This window comes from Brettanomyces bruxellensis, chromosome 6, assembly GCF_011074885.1.
Source record: "Brettanomyces bruxellensis chromosome 6, complete sequence".
Classification (NCBI taxonomy): Eukaryota; Fungi; Ascomycota; class Pichiomycetes; order Pichiales; family Pichiaceae; genus Brettanomyces; species Brettanomyces bruxellensis.
In genome coordinates this window covers 820,189-834,454 of record NC_054687.1, presented here as the reverse complement: position 1 = coordinate 834,454, position 14,266 = coordinate 820,189, and the positions used below count along the sequence as shown (strand labels likewise).

Genomic DNA, 14,266 nt, shown 5'->3' with positions numbered 1-14,266 from the left:
AGTATATTTCAATGCTGATCTCGCAAAAAAGCTTTTCTCCCACTATTCAGCTTGCTTGAGCGTTAGTTATACCTAACGATTATGCTTCCAGGGTAAACGAAGTCTACAGATTACACTATCACTCGTTATTCCACAGATATAGTCTGCTATTATGAGTCGATAGTGGTGTATGTATCTACAGATAAGAGGCGTTATTCTATAAAGCATGTGCAGTGTCATGGATCAGGCATCAGAAAAATCAGTATCCTCAGGAACGAGTAAAAACGAAAAGATAGTATCACATACATTCAATCCACAAACAACTAAGAGAAGAAAAATCATTCCACCCAAGACTGGGCATCAGCATAAGAATGATGATCATCATTCATTGGTTCATACGGGCATTCCCGAAACTTGTTATGGCAATATAGAAAACACGTACAACGATATAGCAAAATTTTCCGATTTGGATCGACAGATTTATTACGAGCTTAAATCAGAAGATTTCGGCAATAACTCTAAGTTCAGGCCGAAATGGAATAGAACGTTGAACGATGTATACGTTGCGCGTAAATACCAGGGTTTTCTTCCTGAGGAAAGACTCAAAAATGGTCCACTTTTAGAATCATTGGCCAAACGAATGGCTCCACTGGCACACATTAAGACACGAAAAGTTTGCCTGCCACGTTTTCTTCAAAATCACAGAAGTACATCGTCCAAGCCAAAGCATTTCCAAGGTAATATCAACTATTTAAACTTCTTCAATCGAGAAGCTTATGCATTTCTTCATTTCAAACGAACCCCGGATGATCCAGCACCAAGTTTTAAATATAGTCTTATGGCGACTGATGGAAGCATGATATATAGACGGCGTTTGAGAAGTGAAACAGAGCATGGCATTCAAAGAACAATGTGGAAGCCAGGAGAGAAAGAACGCTTCTTTCAATTACTTTCAAGATATTCCATTCATAGAATCGATGCGATATGTGAGCAGCTACCTTCAAAATCGAAGAGTGAGATACTCACGTATTACCGGGCTCTTTCAAAGCAACTGAAGAGGATGAAGAATTCAAAGACCAGCTACCAAAGGCTGATACCGATGAGTGAAATGCCGATTGCTTATGAAATGAGTTATGAATACACGCAATTCGAAGAATCTCAATCACGCCTCCTGCTAAATGTTGTACCTCCTGAAGATTTTATGCGGACTCCCTTCAGTTCTAGAAAGCTTGATAAGTACCATTTGTGGGATCACAACGAGGATTTAATCAACTGGGAAGGCCTTTCATCCTCCTTTGGTCTTCGGATTGTAAATCCAAACACACGGAAAGGCTTTGAAGAATCGGAAGACGACCAACTAGAAATCAGAATAAACCCGTTCATCCGCAAGATACCGACCTTGACAAAAATCATGCTTAAGGATTTGACAGTCAACTTTTTGTACAGTCTCTTGCTTGGTGTTGTCGAGAAGAAGATTGCTGCACAAACGGTCCAGAAGTTATCCTATAACAATCGTGTTTTGATGCCTGTTACAACTAAAGACATTCTAGAATCATTTCATCAATTGACGAATCGAGAGTCCACAGTGTTGGAATTCTGGGAAAATCTAATCTCTGAGATTGGGGGTGAGATCCCAAAACGTGATTTGAAGTTTCGAGATCCATGTCCTATTTATAACAGGCAGGATGAGGAGTGTGAAAAGAATGATGCCAACAGCAATATCAAGTCGAAGCCTGACTTCAAGAAAATTTCTGCCGATTTTGAGGATGCACTTCAAAATACACTTTCTTTTGACGATCTTCAATACGCTGTAAATGATGACATTAGGGAAAGAGCAGATAAAGTAAAGTCTGAAATTCAGGATTCGGACGATGATCTAAACGTTTCATTTGAATGGAATGATACTGTATCCGCAAAGTCTGAAGCAGCATCAGATAGTGATGAAAGTATGCTGGATGTGGGAGCAGTCAAAGTAAGAAGAAGTAAAAAGAGGAAACGGGAAGAAGATGAATTCTTCGATGAAAAGGATCGATTGTTTGTCTGTGATGACCCGAAAACGGATAAAGAGCTTGAGATGTCGGAAAAGTTGTTTTTGATGGAAACATCACTACTAGAAAGGATGGATCATGAAGCTTCCGTGAAGTACGAACGATTATGTTTGGGATACATGATGTCACATCCACGTTTTGTGGATAAGAACGATGATGAGCTCACGAAATTCTACATTCTTCAAAAATATTACCCCAAGGAGCTTCCGTTTTATTACATCGATGATCTTCCTGAGATGAAAATCCTGCAATTGCAAGCAGCAGATAAGAAGAAAGCTGATGACTGTGAGCAGGCCTTGAATGCGTACGTCAAAAGAGAAGCAGCTTTAAATGAGTGTATGACAAAAATCAAGAGTTATGAACAGGATTTGAGACCATACAGCAACCTCAACCCGGAAGAAAAGTCGAAAACTCGTGAAAAACTCGAGCACGAAAGAAATGTGAAGTATAGTCTTGAGTCTACATCAGATTTGTATAACTGGATAAAGGGTCCTATTCCATCGGACTCAAAGACAGGCACCCTGAATATTCCACTTGAATATGATGGAGAGTTTGTGCATTTTGCACACTACAACGAAAACGATCCATACGCAATGTGTGTTTTCCAGGATGTCACAGATGACATGCTCTATCTTCATAACTACCAATTCAGCTCCTACGATAAATAGCACCGCATTGCTGCCATGCTTGCTTTCATAGATGCATCATGTACCAATTAATATAGACATAAATAATTAGAAAAGTAGAATACATGGTACTTTCAACCTGTAGTATTTCTCTCTCTGTATTTTATATCGATGTGTTCTTCACCCCTTCAGTAACAGACTCCATGCCTGCAATATCATCTGCAGCCACCTGTGGCTCACCGCCTTCTTCTCCAGCTAGACCTCTCTCAAAGATCTCCTTTCCAGTTAGCTTTCCCTGATGTATTTCCTCGAATCTCTTCTCCTTCCTCTCCTTTATTCCCATTTCCTTGCGGAATTTCACTTGCCATGCCTCGAAGTTTTCCCTCGTGACCTTTGTTCCAATGAACTTCTTCTGCTCCTGCTTCTCTCTTGACACCCGTGCCTGTTCTAACTTTTGAGTCTCTGCCTCGAGTTTCTTATTGAACATTTGTTCGGCATCATCTTTCAACACAGATGCTAAAGTGAATACGCTGGGCATGCCTATATTCATTTTAGCTTCTTCATCCAACTTGTCCGACAGCTCGCCTATGTCCTTCTTGTCGAGCTCGATGGTCTCGATTAGGTTAAGTGCCCGTTGTGAATCTTTAAGATCTGTGTCTTCTTCTTCTTCTTCAATTTCTTTTTCCACTTCTGCGTTCTTTTCATCATCAGCATTGGTATCTCCTGCCACCACCCAAAGCTCGGGGACCACCTCCGGATACGTGGCTGGATATCTAATGTGTAATTTCACGGCATGCTTTCTTTCACTCTCGACATCCAATAGAAGGTTAATCGTAAACTCTGTATCGGACAGTATTTCGAGTTCCTCAGGATAGATTGTTTTAAGGATTTCTATTTCCTGTTTCTGCTCTTCAGCTGGATCCATCTTTATTGTTTAGTCACTGTCGCTGTTCTCCCTTTGTCTTGCTTCCTGTTTACTGTGCATCCCATAACATGATTCGCAAAGGAAAGCAAATTCATGCTACTGCCACTTGCTCGCATGCTAACAAAAAAAAAAAACGATAGTAAAAATTAATACGATGCCATAAAATGAAAAATACAAGCACAAAAAATTTCACTACCCTGCAATAGCACTGAGCTGCATTTTTGACATGAACAGATTTTTCATCGATTGTTTCCCTTCTTTGTCCTTTTCCATCCCCATATACCCGTCTACATTGTTTGTGGGAGATAACTCAGTGCTCAGTGATGTCTCAAGCTATTACGGAGGAACTCGGAAACTTGATTGTTGAGTCTTCCCAGTTATTATCACAATCTCAGTCACAAGAAGCTGTGGATCTTTTAAAAGAGCATTCGGCTACATTCCAATCGCATCCAGTATATTTACAAAGTCTTGGAGAGGCACTTCTTGAAAATGGTGATTTAAACAATGCATACGATGTTCTCCAACGTGCTTGTGACTTGGATCCACAATCTCGTCAGGGAGTAGAGAAATTCCTATACTTGGGTCAGATTGTAGGTGGAGAAAAAGGTGTTGAACTATTGCAAACAGGAGTGAACAGATTGTTGAGTGACCTTGATCAGCTCATGAAGGGAGTAGTGAGCGATAATGCCGATGATGGTTTGCAGTTGCTATTCGCCGCATACAAGACCCCACAGGGAATACGTCAATATATAAATCAGAAGTTGAATCAGGCGATTTTTGCCATTATCGAAATCTGGATGACAGATCTATGCGAGGAGCCTCAGGCTGAGTCTGAATGTGAAAAGTGGATTCAGAAGGCTCTAGAAGTGGACCCGGAAAATCCAGAGGCTTGGTCTCTACTTGCCAGTATTAGAATATCGCAGATGAAAAACGAAGAAGCAGTTAAAGCCATCGAGAGATCGTGGCAACTGTTCCGAGAGAAAAAATCCAGACTTGAGATAGCATCCAAAGATGATAACATGAATTCCAAGGGAGAGTCAGATGCCTCTGATTTGCAAATGGCCTATATCGAGATGGCTGAACCAATTCTTACATTAGCAAAGTACGCAATAGAAATGGGTCTTTTTGAAAATGCCGCACTTATCGCAGCTGCCGTTCAGGATATTAATGAGCAGTCTGTTGAAAGTTTCTACTTGGAAGGCTTTTCGAATTACCTCAATGCCAAAAGAATTCAAAATGGAATATCAAAGGATGAAGGACGCCAAGTGTCTCTTGATTTCACAAAATTCCCACTCAATGCCAAGGTTGAGAGGTCCGATCCTAGTTATGAGTCAATCTCCAATGCGAGAAATGCCTTTACTGGGGGTTTTAAGCTATTACAAGCGGATTCCGTACTGGAATCAACAGATAAGGATGTGAAGAAAGCAGTGTATCATCTTCTCAAGGAGCTTGGAGGACCTGCAAAGAGTAAAAGCAACGCTGATCTCGATGTAGATGATAATACGTGGAATTCGATTGTGGAGAGTATAGAGTGATCCTGGGAAATAATATGTACATTTAATAAAGTAACGTGTGGAATAGATAATACGGCAAAACCAGCCCACGCGATAATTTTTGAGAGCGATTCGATCCTTATGCTTTAAATTGAATGGCATTAGTAAAGTATAAATTTACAGTGGTGTCTTTATAGAACAGGTTCACAAGCGGGTGAACCGGGAGAAGAGTGAAGTATGAAATAATCCTCAGCGAGAACCTCCATTAGCTGATAATCAGGTGATCTACTCCCTTCACCACTGCATCTTCCGTTACACTTTTGCTCAAAATGGTATTCTTTTCACTCTCGTCATCTTCTTTTTCCTCATCTTTCTTCATCTTCTCTTTTACTTTCTTCTCGTTCATCTTCGTATTCCCTTCTTGTTCCTTCCCGTTGTCCTTCCCGTTCTCCTCTCCAATTTCCTTCTCATTATCGAGCGATTCTTCTAACATTTGTGATTGTGCGGTTTTCTTCTCGCCAGATACTTCTTGGGAAGTTTCCGGTTCTTCATCGCCTATAATTTGCACATAGGCAGATGGGATTAGACCCGTCCTGCCGGACTCCGGATCATATGCTACAAGCCAACCATCACCATACTCATAATTGATCATAATAAGTTGATCTGGTACGAGACCCAGCTCATTTTCGTTTTCTGCCTCGAACGGATACAATGCCACGGCCTGTATTATTGGTTCGAGCTGCTCTGATTCACGAGTACTCCCCTCATCATTGTTCGGTAATGTTGATGTATTTTGCGTTTTTCCTCCTCTGAGTATGTCCTCCGTCCTCTGTTTGTGATCTGCTGAAGTTGACAACTGCACCTTCTTCCCGTGTTCAATCTCAGTGGAAACATCAAGTCTATTTTCTCCGTCGTCTTTTCTCAATGTAAACACGGTTCCATCATTTCCATTCTCGCTCTCCTCTCCATCGATTTCACCCTCATAATCCGAATATTCGACTGAATCCTCGTCCTGCTCATCATTATCATCGTATATCCCATAATGCATTGGATTCTCTTCCGTATATGCATAATCCTTTATTGATATCGGTCGTTCCGTATATATATCGTTCTGCAATTCTGCACCCTCATGCTCCGATACATCTCTCCCGCTTTCGTCATCTGTAAACTCTTTACTATCTGTATTTGAGTCAACATACACACTTGTCAATGTCGTCTGACCTTTACTGTGATTTGTATCACTAGAACCGTCTTCCTTTCCGGAAGATTCCATTTCTGTAGCTTGGATAAGATCAAGCGGCCCCTATTCAGCACAAGCACACTTTCCGAATGTTACTTTATGGCTGACGATGTCCAAGAAAAGAGTGATTTCAGTATTTCATTTGTGTGTGATACATACACACATGTATATTTATTGTTTTTTTCTATTTTTTTTTAGGACACATATCTAGTAGAGCCCGTATTTCGATACCTGACCAAGCAGTGGCGATAGAGCAAAAAAAAATAAAATAAAATAAAATCACGCAGAGAACATTTTAAGCTTAGTAGAACAAAAAAAAGATAGGAGATTCTGAAAGAACTGAAATTGCATCCCAAAACTCAGAATCTGCAGTTGACACCTGTCCGTCTTCAGAAATCCCTTCTATATACGAAACACAAGCATTGTATGGCTCTTTTACAAAAATCTAGCATCTAAATATTATGACTACTGCACACAGACCAACATTTGATCAGGCTAGAGCCAGATCGGGAGGTCCGCAAACTTCTATCCAGCATAAAAGAGCACTGCCGGGTTACAAGACCCTTAAATACAGGAAAAAGGCGAAAAAGGTGAATGATGACTTTGATTCGGACGAAGATAAGGAGGAGGAATTTGGTATTGATGGAAAACGGCGGGGATATATCACAGGTAAGGATGTTAAGTCTCTGCGAGAGACTTTGCTACTTGAAGAAAAGAGGGCAAAAGGTGAGGCCTGTTTGGGGGAGGTCAAAGATGAAATAAAGGAAGTGTCACAAACGTCTGGAAAACACAAAGATGAGGATTTGAAGCAGGAATCAGGTGATGAGGGTGATGACTCAAGTGATGAATCGAACAGTTCCAGCACAGATGAAAGTAGTTCTGATGATGATGATGAGGAGGAAGAGGAAGAGTTGCTGAGGGAGCTTGAAAATATACGAAAAGAGAAGGAGACAAAGGCTAAAGATGAACACGAATCGGTTGATAATACACAGGAGTTGATTAGAGAGCCGATCCCTGATACAGAGAATAAAAAAGCAGATACAATAAGGAAGTCATGGCGATCTCAAAGCTTGTTTCACCTGCAAAAGCGACAATCGGACCAGGAGAAGCACAATCCAATGATTAACAACATGATGCAGAATGATTTCCATAAAAGATTCATGGATTCATACTTTAAGTGACTCATACGCAGTGTTATACTTTACTATGCTTATTATCCTTTACTACATCTACTATTGACTACGGCTACACTTCACAACATCTACTGCTCTTCACTTTTCCTGTCACAATGTTCACAACTTAGCTTAATCTTATCATTTTGAACCTGCGGCCAGCACTTTTACATTTTTACCTTCCTACGAGTCTTGAACAAAATAAATACATTAAGTCACTTCAAGTAATGTAGCGAGCGAGAGAAAATAGCGAGTTCTAGTTTAAAATAACTTCCTAAAGGTATCTAGCTAGAAACTAACTCAAACTCCATCTAAAAATATCTAGCTCAGAAAACCTTTCTGAAAAGAGATTTAACAACGCCTTTGACCAATGGCCAGCCACTGTCTGCCCTGACTGCATCTCCATTCTCCTGTAGTCTTCTCAATAAATACTCCTTTGTCTCTAATGGGGGTCCCCATGGAACGTATTTTATGAGATTCTTTGCGTTTCTGTGCTTGATCAAGTAATAAGTAATGTTGTCGCCCATTCCAAGCAACTGAGCTTGAACCACGTTAGCCTTCACACCAGGATCTGTAATCTTATCAAGCAGATCACTGGCCATACGCTGTGTATCGGCATTGTGAGAAGCAACCACTAAATGGCCGACTGTTGGGCTTTTAGAACACATGTTTGCCAAAGTATTCTTGATTCCAGAGTCGTAGTTTGCATCCGTGTCGCTCTTAGTGTCTTGAATAACTCCTCTATCAGGTTCGGAGTGGATGTATGCTCCTCTAACAAGCTTCCAGCCAATCTTGTAGCCACCCTTACGTGCGTATTCGTCCTCTTTCAACAAGTTCGGAGACGATTCTTTCAAATACATCTGCATGGTTCCCACAACAACCGATTTCTCCTTGTTGAAGCGAGCATACAAGTCTCTCTGAAGCTTGTAAACTGCTTGTTGAAGATCGTTTCTCTCGGCATCGACAATTGCACAGATGAAAGGTGCCTTCCTGGTTGGGTACTGCTTGAGCAAGGCAGCATTGGCACTCTCACATTCCGCAATTATGTCAACGCATGTGTCGTACAACTGCTTGAATCTTGCCTGGTATGCAGGCTCCTTGTAATGAAGAAGAATGTTTGCAGCATTCTCGATTAGACCAGTTGGTTTCAATGCAACATATCCCGGTGGAACTTCGTTTATATGATCAACACCCACCTCCTTGATCATTCTCACTGTGTGAGGCACCAAAAGATCTGTCACTGACTTTTTCGTTTCGTTTATAATTGTATCGATGCTCACAGACATCTTCTTGCCATCACAGGCCTCCACGGTGTATGAAACCATCATATTTCTAATTCCTCGCTGGCTCAAACGCTCACCTGTCTTCATAACATCTGGAATGGTGTCTCCACCACAGTAATTCTTGTAAACGAGAAGTTTTATCATCCAAAGCGGAGTGAAGGGGAAAATCTTGATTGCAAGGTTTAGAATCGGCCGGGAAAGGGTGCATAATCCAATCACACCGTATCCAAATAGCTCTGATGAGCTTAGTGTGTCCAAGTAACTGCCAGTTTGTGGCTTTGTTTCTGATGTTTGTGAATGCACAGTAGCACTTGTCATATCTTTTCTAGAGCTGGATATGTATCTTCTTGTCAAAACAGACACAGCCGGCTGCCTGACAAAACACACAGCACTATTTCGTGCCGCCTGCTTTGATGAAACAAGAAGTACACCTCTTAATTGCGATGCAGACATTATATATGCTTTATGCTTTGAATTTGTCTTATCTAGCCTCGAGAAGAAAAAAATGTATGGATTCAATCTTCTACTTTAAAAGTTGCAATTTCGACTTTCTGCATGAAATTCATGCCTACTTATATGTCAAACTTTCACAGAATCCCTGCGAGAATTCTATTGTCCCATCCAAGGCACGTTTAAAGTGGCAATCACACCAAAGCTAGTGAAAGTTACCGTTCTATCTCCTCACCTGATCTCGGAGTCATCGAATTTAGAAAATGGAGTTCCCAATCGGGAATGCGCGGCTTGTCTTCTCTAACAGTTTCCAGATTTTTACTCTACTGTCGATGCGGGAGCCTGCAAATTGGAAACTGTTGGCGAGGTACCACATTTTGCGAAATAGTGCTAAAGCGCTTTTTTTTTGGCGCCTGCCATGCTTTTCGCACTAGTTATTTATTTTCTGTTATCTTGGCCCACTTTTCCTCATAAATTGATCTATTGTTAAAAGCTTATTTATGTTTACCGAGGAACTAAAAAAAAATTGTAGTGTGTGAAAAATATGTAGTGACAAAGATGTATGAACACAAGTCATACAGGAGAGGATGCACAGCAGTGTTTGGCATATCCGGTGAGAGAGCACGAAAATAAAGAAAATGAAATAAAAGTAAAGTAGATAAAGTAAAGTAAGGAAATAAAGTAAGTAAGGTAAAGAAAGATAAGTAGGATAAAGTAAAGAAAAATAAGTAGAATAAAGTAAAGAAAAATAAGTAGAGGTAGAGTAAAGTAAAGAAAAATAAGTACAAGTAGAGTAAAGTAAAGAAAACTAAGAAAGAGAATTAAAGTGAAGTGAAAGTAAAAATAAAAGATATCATGTCACTTTCAGCATCTTAGGTATCGAATCACCAACTGATTCATATACACTGGATCATACATATATAGTATGTGAAACGAAGACACGATAAAAATGACAATCCGCAAACTTGAAATCTTCAAAATACTTGCAGGTAATTGCATCAAAGAAAATACTTTGCGGATCAAAGGATGATTGTCTCACTTTTTGCTTTCATTTCACTTTCTCATCATATTGTCTTCATTTTTCTCCTAACTGCTTCCTCTTTATCTTTTTTACTGTTGAGCTGCAGCACTGTATGTGAGAGCCCAAGTTTTTGTCATTCCATCATCTAGCCAATTGTTGCTGAAACTGCTGCTGTTGAAAAAGTTGTAGGAAGTGGCAGGATCATACAAAGCAACATTCCAGTATAGGATTCCCTTCCAGCCAGAGTCAACGCTTCCAACAATACTCTTAAGAACGCCATTTTCCCACTCTTGCTTCACGAACTCGGGAGTCCTGATAAAGCTCGAAATCGGAGTCACGGGCAACATGTGGATACCATGAATGTACTCAACGTTTGTTCCAAAGTACGTGGTGTGGTCAATTTTGTTTTCGAACTTGATGCCGCTCACGTAGTTCTTGATGAATCCAGATGGCATCACAGTGTTGTCACTCTTATAGAGCATGTAGAGGCCCATTGATCTTTTCGTAATGGCAAGCATGAGGTTGGCCCTGGCTTCCATGTTTGTGTCAGAAATCACCTTTGACCAGATCTTCATGCCATAGCTGAAGTTGTAGTCCTCGCTGGAGCTTTCTTCATCTTTGCCATCGGCATAAACTGTGATTCCGTGCGCAAAAGAGTGTCCAATAAAGAAGTCGAAGTTCCTAAAAACGGGGAAATAGGTGTCGCTCTCGCTTGGGTTGGCCACATCTCTCACCATCAAATTCACCCAGTCGGTTATATTTTTGTACCACGTGCCACCCAATGCCTTGTCAATATATGCAGTAAGGGCTGCAGCATGGATATGGTAACCGTAGTGGAAATGATGGTCGTTGTAGAAGGCATTGCCAAAATCAGCAGCACTATCACCGCTCTCCATTCCTCCCGTGGAGCACAGCCCTTTCCACCTTGTCTCGTAGCAAAGTGGGTAGGTCTGCGAGTTGTTGCTGAATCTCTCGATTGCAGTTTTCATCTTTGCGAGAAACGTCTTCGTTGCAGAAGTGTCCTTCACCACGTAGTACAACACGTAGAGCACGTAAGCATACTTGTCGAGTATCTTGCCACTGTAGTACATGGAGTCCAAGTTAGAAAGACTGGAAACATCCTTGCCGGCATCGCTGGTGGCCGCAGTCTTGATTGAAGCCAACTGAGATGTCGTGTACGTTGGTTTTGACCATCCGGAAATGGAGCTCCATGGATCAACCCCAACGCTTATCGGCAAGGTTTCGGACATCTCGAAAATCGAGGTCAAGTATCCCGTCATCGTACCGTGAACCGTGTCTGCAAGAGTGGCCGAAGTTTTACCACTTGAAGTTGTAGACGTGAACGAATTCACCTGATGAGGTAACGCATACAGGATAGGCACTCCCTTGTTGGAACTGCCTGATGTCGCATAGTTGAACGAGTATTTAGCCGTTGAGCCACTAACCGAAGCCTTTAGTGTGGCTGCAGTTGGATAGCATCCGGCTGCCGCATCGTAAGCACTACTGTAATCTCCACGCGCCACCTGGATAAGGCAGTTGTTGATCGAGTTCGATCCAATAATGTGGTAGTTGTCCTTTAAGGCAAACTGACAGGTTTGATTGTCGCTGAACGTCACGTACATCAACCAGACACGATCATCATTAAGAGTAATCTTGTACTTGTTGGTGCCTGATCTTGGTGCCGTTCCGCCGGTGACTGACTTGATACCAATTCCAGAGTGAATCTCTGGAATGAGATCGTAATACACTCCAGTAATCATACCCATACCCTGCAAAAGCGAGGCCTTTAGGTATCCTGCCGAAGAGCTTTGAATTGTCAAGTCAACAGACATCTTTGCCAAGTTTGTGAGCTTGATGCTAACGTTGCTGTCAAAATCTGACGATCCAAGAACCATGCACTTGTTACCTGCTGCCATATAAAAGTAGCTGCTTGCCCCCTCGGAATTTGTCGCACCTAACACCCTTTGAGATGCATCCTGGTGCGAGATTGCGAGTCCTTCAAAGTTTGTATCTTTCGAAACCCACTCTACGTACGGATGTGTGTAAACATATGAATTCTGGCTTCCCAAAGTTAAGTTACCCCAGAAGTTGTTTGTTTGAATAGGTGCAGACGTGCTCACCCCCGAAGGAATTGAAACAGTGCTGGCAAGCCTCTTGTAGTTGAGGATGGTGCTGCAGTTGAAACTGCATTGAAAATAGTGCCTGAAGTTTGAGCTGTTAGGTTTGACAATCGACTATGTTAGTAACATTTTCTGAAATGGGTATTATACTTTCGCAGTGGCATACATACCTGTCATTTTGTTAGTGTTGTTGTTTGTTAATTGTGTTATTTTGGTTTTTTTAATTTTCTTATTTGTGTTGTTTTTGTCGTTATTTTTTTTTTTGCTTTCAGTATTTGTTTTGTATTTGTGTGCTCTGAGTGTACAGCACTGTGTGTTAGGTTTAAAAATGATATATCCCGGAAATATTCAATGTAATATCTCCCAAAAAGACTGTTCGATGAAGAAAAGCTTGTTAAAACGATTATATCGCAACAAGCACCAGTTCCAAAGTGTAGGATATATAGGCCTATTTATACCTTTGTTCGAACAAAATATTTTCGGGCAAGATATACTTTCCCAAATTCTTTTGTATCGAAAGGGGTATATACAAATATCAGTGTGCATACACAAAAACGTAAACACGTATAGGCACACAAAAAAAAAAAGGAGCGACAATCCTTTTTTATTTTTTTTTTTCTTTCCTTTTCAAGGTCCAAGTAATGTTTATTTGATCCTTCTTTCGTTTCTTTTCTGAAATTGTAACCATAATTTTCAGCAGGGGCAACATGTCTACACTGCCGTAAATATGTAAAGGTTACATACAGATCGCATTACATGTGTAATTTTATGGAAAGCCGGATTATCTTGATGGCAATTTCGTGAATTGCAACTCCTTCCGGCTTTTTTCTTGGATATTCAGGCATCTGAATCTCCCTCATATGGAGATGCTGTTCTTGATTGGCCATAATATGATGGAGAATTTACTGGACTGTTTCCATAAAATCTTGAAGGAGGTTTCTTATCTCCCGTATATATTCGTCTTGGATTAAAATCATCTACTGCCAGCTCCGCCTCATCAAAGGCACAAGGATACGATGGCATCATCCGACATAAATCAAGTCTTCCCCTTTTCCTGAGTTCCAGTTTCTCCAGAGATTTTCTTTCTTGCTTCCTTAGTTGCTGTTCTACTTTTAGCCGCTGGCTACACGCCTTTATACGAGAAATCTTAGAATTTCTCGCAAGTATTTGAGCCTTCTTGAAAAGATCTAATATCTTACTGGTTTGTTCGTGGTACTGTTCTAACTCTTTTTCCCCTAGTTGCTCACCATATTCATGGCCGAATTTTTCACTAATGAGCTGGTGCATCTCTGGTGAAGCGTTTAGATGTGCATTCTTGATCCGAAGTGATGAACCGTCATTTGGATTAATCATGTCACTTTTAGGCCCTTCCGGGACCAGCCGAAAGTTCATGTTGTTTGGCCCTGCTGAAAAAGGAGGTTTTCCATAGTTGTGTCCATACTCACGTTTGGGTGATCGTCTTGAATCGTTATACTGTAAAGCTAGCTGTGTATTCCCGAAATTCATTCCAGGTTTCCGTTTTTTTTGTTTCCTCCTTTGCCTTCTTTGTTTCCTGCGACATTTTCCACAAACCCCGTAGGCCATCTGCTCCGGACTATCAGTAAGCCACGTTGAATGACACACTGAGCATATTTTATTTGATAAACTCATTACCTTATAAATTCTTGATGGGCCAAATGATTGATTACTTCACTTGTTTTCAAATTATCTGCTTGTTCCTTTGCTGTTTGTTGGATTAATTGGTTCCTGATATTGTTTTGAAGTGTGTTCTAGTCTGCTCTTGCTGTCCAAAATAGTCGTTTAAACGTGTATATGTATAAATTTATTTTGGTTGTATTAAATTTGTCCTTGTTCCTTTTTCCCCTGTTGTTTGTACTTTAGTTGTATAGAGAGGTAATAATTCCGATTT

General features: G+C 40.8%; 8 protein-coding genes across 8 annotated transcripts; 3 read left to right on the top strand and 5 right to left on the bottom strand.

Annotated features, from left to right (window-relative positions):
- Positions 1-205: 205 nt before the first annotated feature.
- On the top strand, positions 206-2,695 carry BRETT_003804 (uncharacterized protein; the record flags this gene model as incomplete). The annotated part of the gene is made up of 1 exon (XM_041282307.1): positions 206-2,695. The coding sequence occupies one exon, from the start codon at positions 206-208 to the stop codon at positions 2,693-2,695; it is 2,490 nt and encodes an 829-aa protein (XP_041136146.1).
- Positions 2,696-2,816: 121 nt separating this feature from the next.
- BRETT_003803 (uncharacterized protein) lies at positions 2,817-3,578 on the bottom strand (the record flags this gene model as incomplete). Its single annotated transcript, XM_041282306.1, has 1 exon — positions 2,817-3,578. The coding sequence occupies one exon, from the start codon at positions 3,576-3,578 to the stop codon at positions 2,817-2,819; it is 762 nt and encodes a 253-aa protein (XP_041136145.1).
- Positions 3,579-3,901: 323 nt separating this feature from the next.
- Positions 3,902-5,113, top strand: BRETT_003802 (uncharacterized protein; the record flags this gene model as incomplete). The annotated part of the gene is made up of 1 exon (XM_041282305.1): positions 3,902-5,113. The coding sequence occupies one exon, from the start codon at positions 3,902-3,904 to the stop codon at positions 5,111-5,113; it is 1,212 nt and encodes a 403-aa protein (XP_041136144.1).
- A 223-nt stretch (positions 5,114-5,336) lies between these two features.
- Positions 5,337-6,344, bottom strand: BRETT_003801 (uncharacterized protein; the record flags this gene model as incomplete). The annotated part of the gene is made up of 1 exon (XM_041282304.1): positions 5,337-6,344. The coding sequence occupies one exon, from the start codon at positions 6,342-6,344 to the stop codon at positions 5,337-5,339; it is 1,008 nt and encodes a 335-aa protein (XP_041136143.1).
- Positions 6,345-6,772: 428 nt separating this feature from the next.
- Positions 6,773-7,492, top strand: BRETT_003800 (uncharacterized protein; the record flags this gene model as incomplete). Its single annotated transcript, XM_041282303.1, has 1 exon — positions 6,773-7,492. One exon carries the CDS (start codon positions 6,773-6,775, stop codon positions 7,490-7,492), a length of 720 nt encoding a protein of 239 aa, XP_041136142.1.
- A 317-nt stretch (positions 7,493-7,809) lies between these two features.
- On the bottom strand, positions 7,810-9,219 carry BRETT_003799 (uncharacterized protein; the record flags this gene model as incomplete). Its single annotated transcript, XM_041282302.1, has 1 exon — positions 7,810-9,219. One exon carries the CDS (start codon positions 9,217-9,219, stop codon positions 7,810-7,812), a length of 1,410 nt encoding a protein of 469 aa, XP_041136141.1.
- A 1,107-nt stretch (positions 9,220-10,326) lies between these two features.
- Positions 10,327-12,534, bottom strand: BRETT_003798 (uncharacterized protein; the record flags this gene model as incomplete). The annotated part of the gene is made up of 2 exons (XM_041282301.1): positions 10,327-12,439; positions 12,524-12,534. 2 exons carry the CDS (start codon positions 12,532-12,534, stop codon positions 10,327-10,329), a joined length of 2,124 nt encoding a protein of 707 aa, XP_041136140.1.
- Positions 12,535-13,194: 660 nt separating this feature from the next.
- BRETT_003797 (uncharacterized protein) lies at positions 13,195-13,863 on the bottom strand (the record flags this gene model as incomplete). The annotated part of the gene is made up of 1 exon (XM_041282300.1): positions 13,195-13,863. The coding sequence occupies one exon, from the start codon at positions 13,861-13,863 to the stop codon at positions 13,195-13,197; it is 669 nt and encodes a 222-aa protein (XP_041136139.1).
- Between the last annotated feature and the right edge of the window lie 403 nt (positions 13,864-14,266).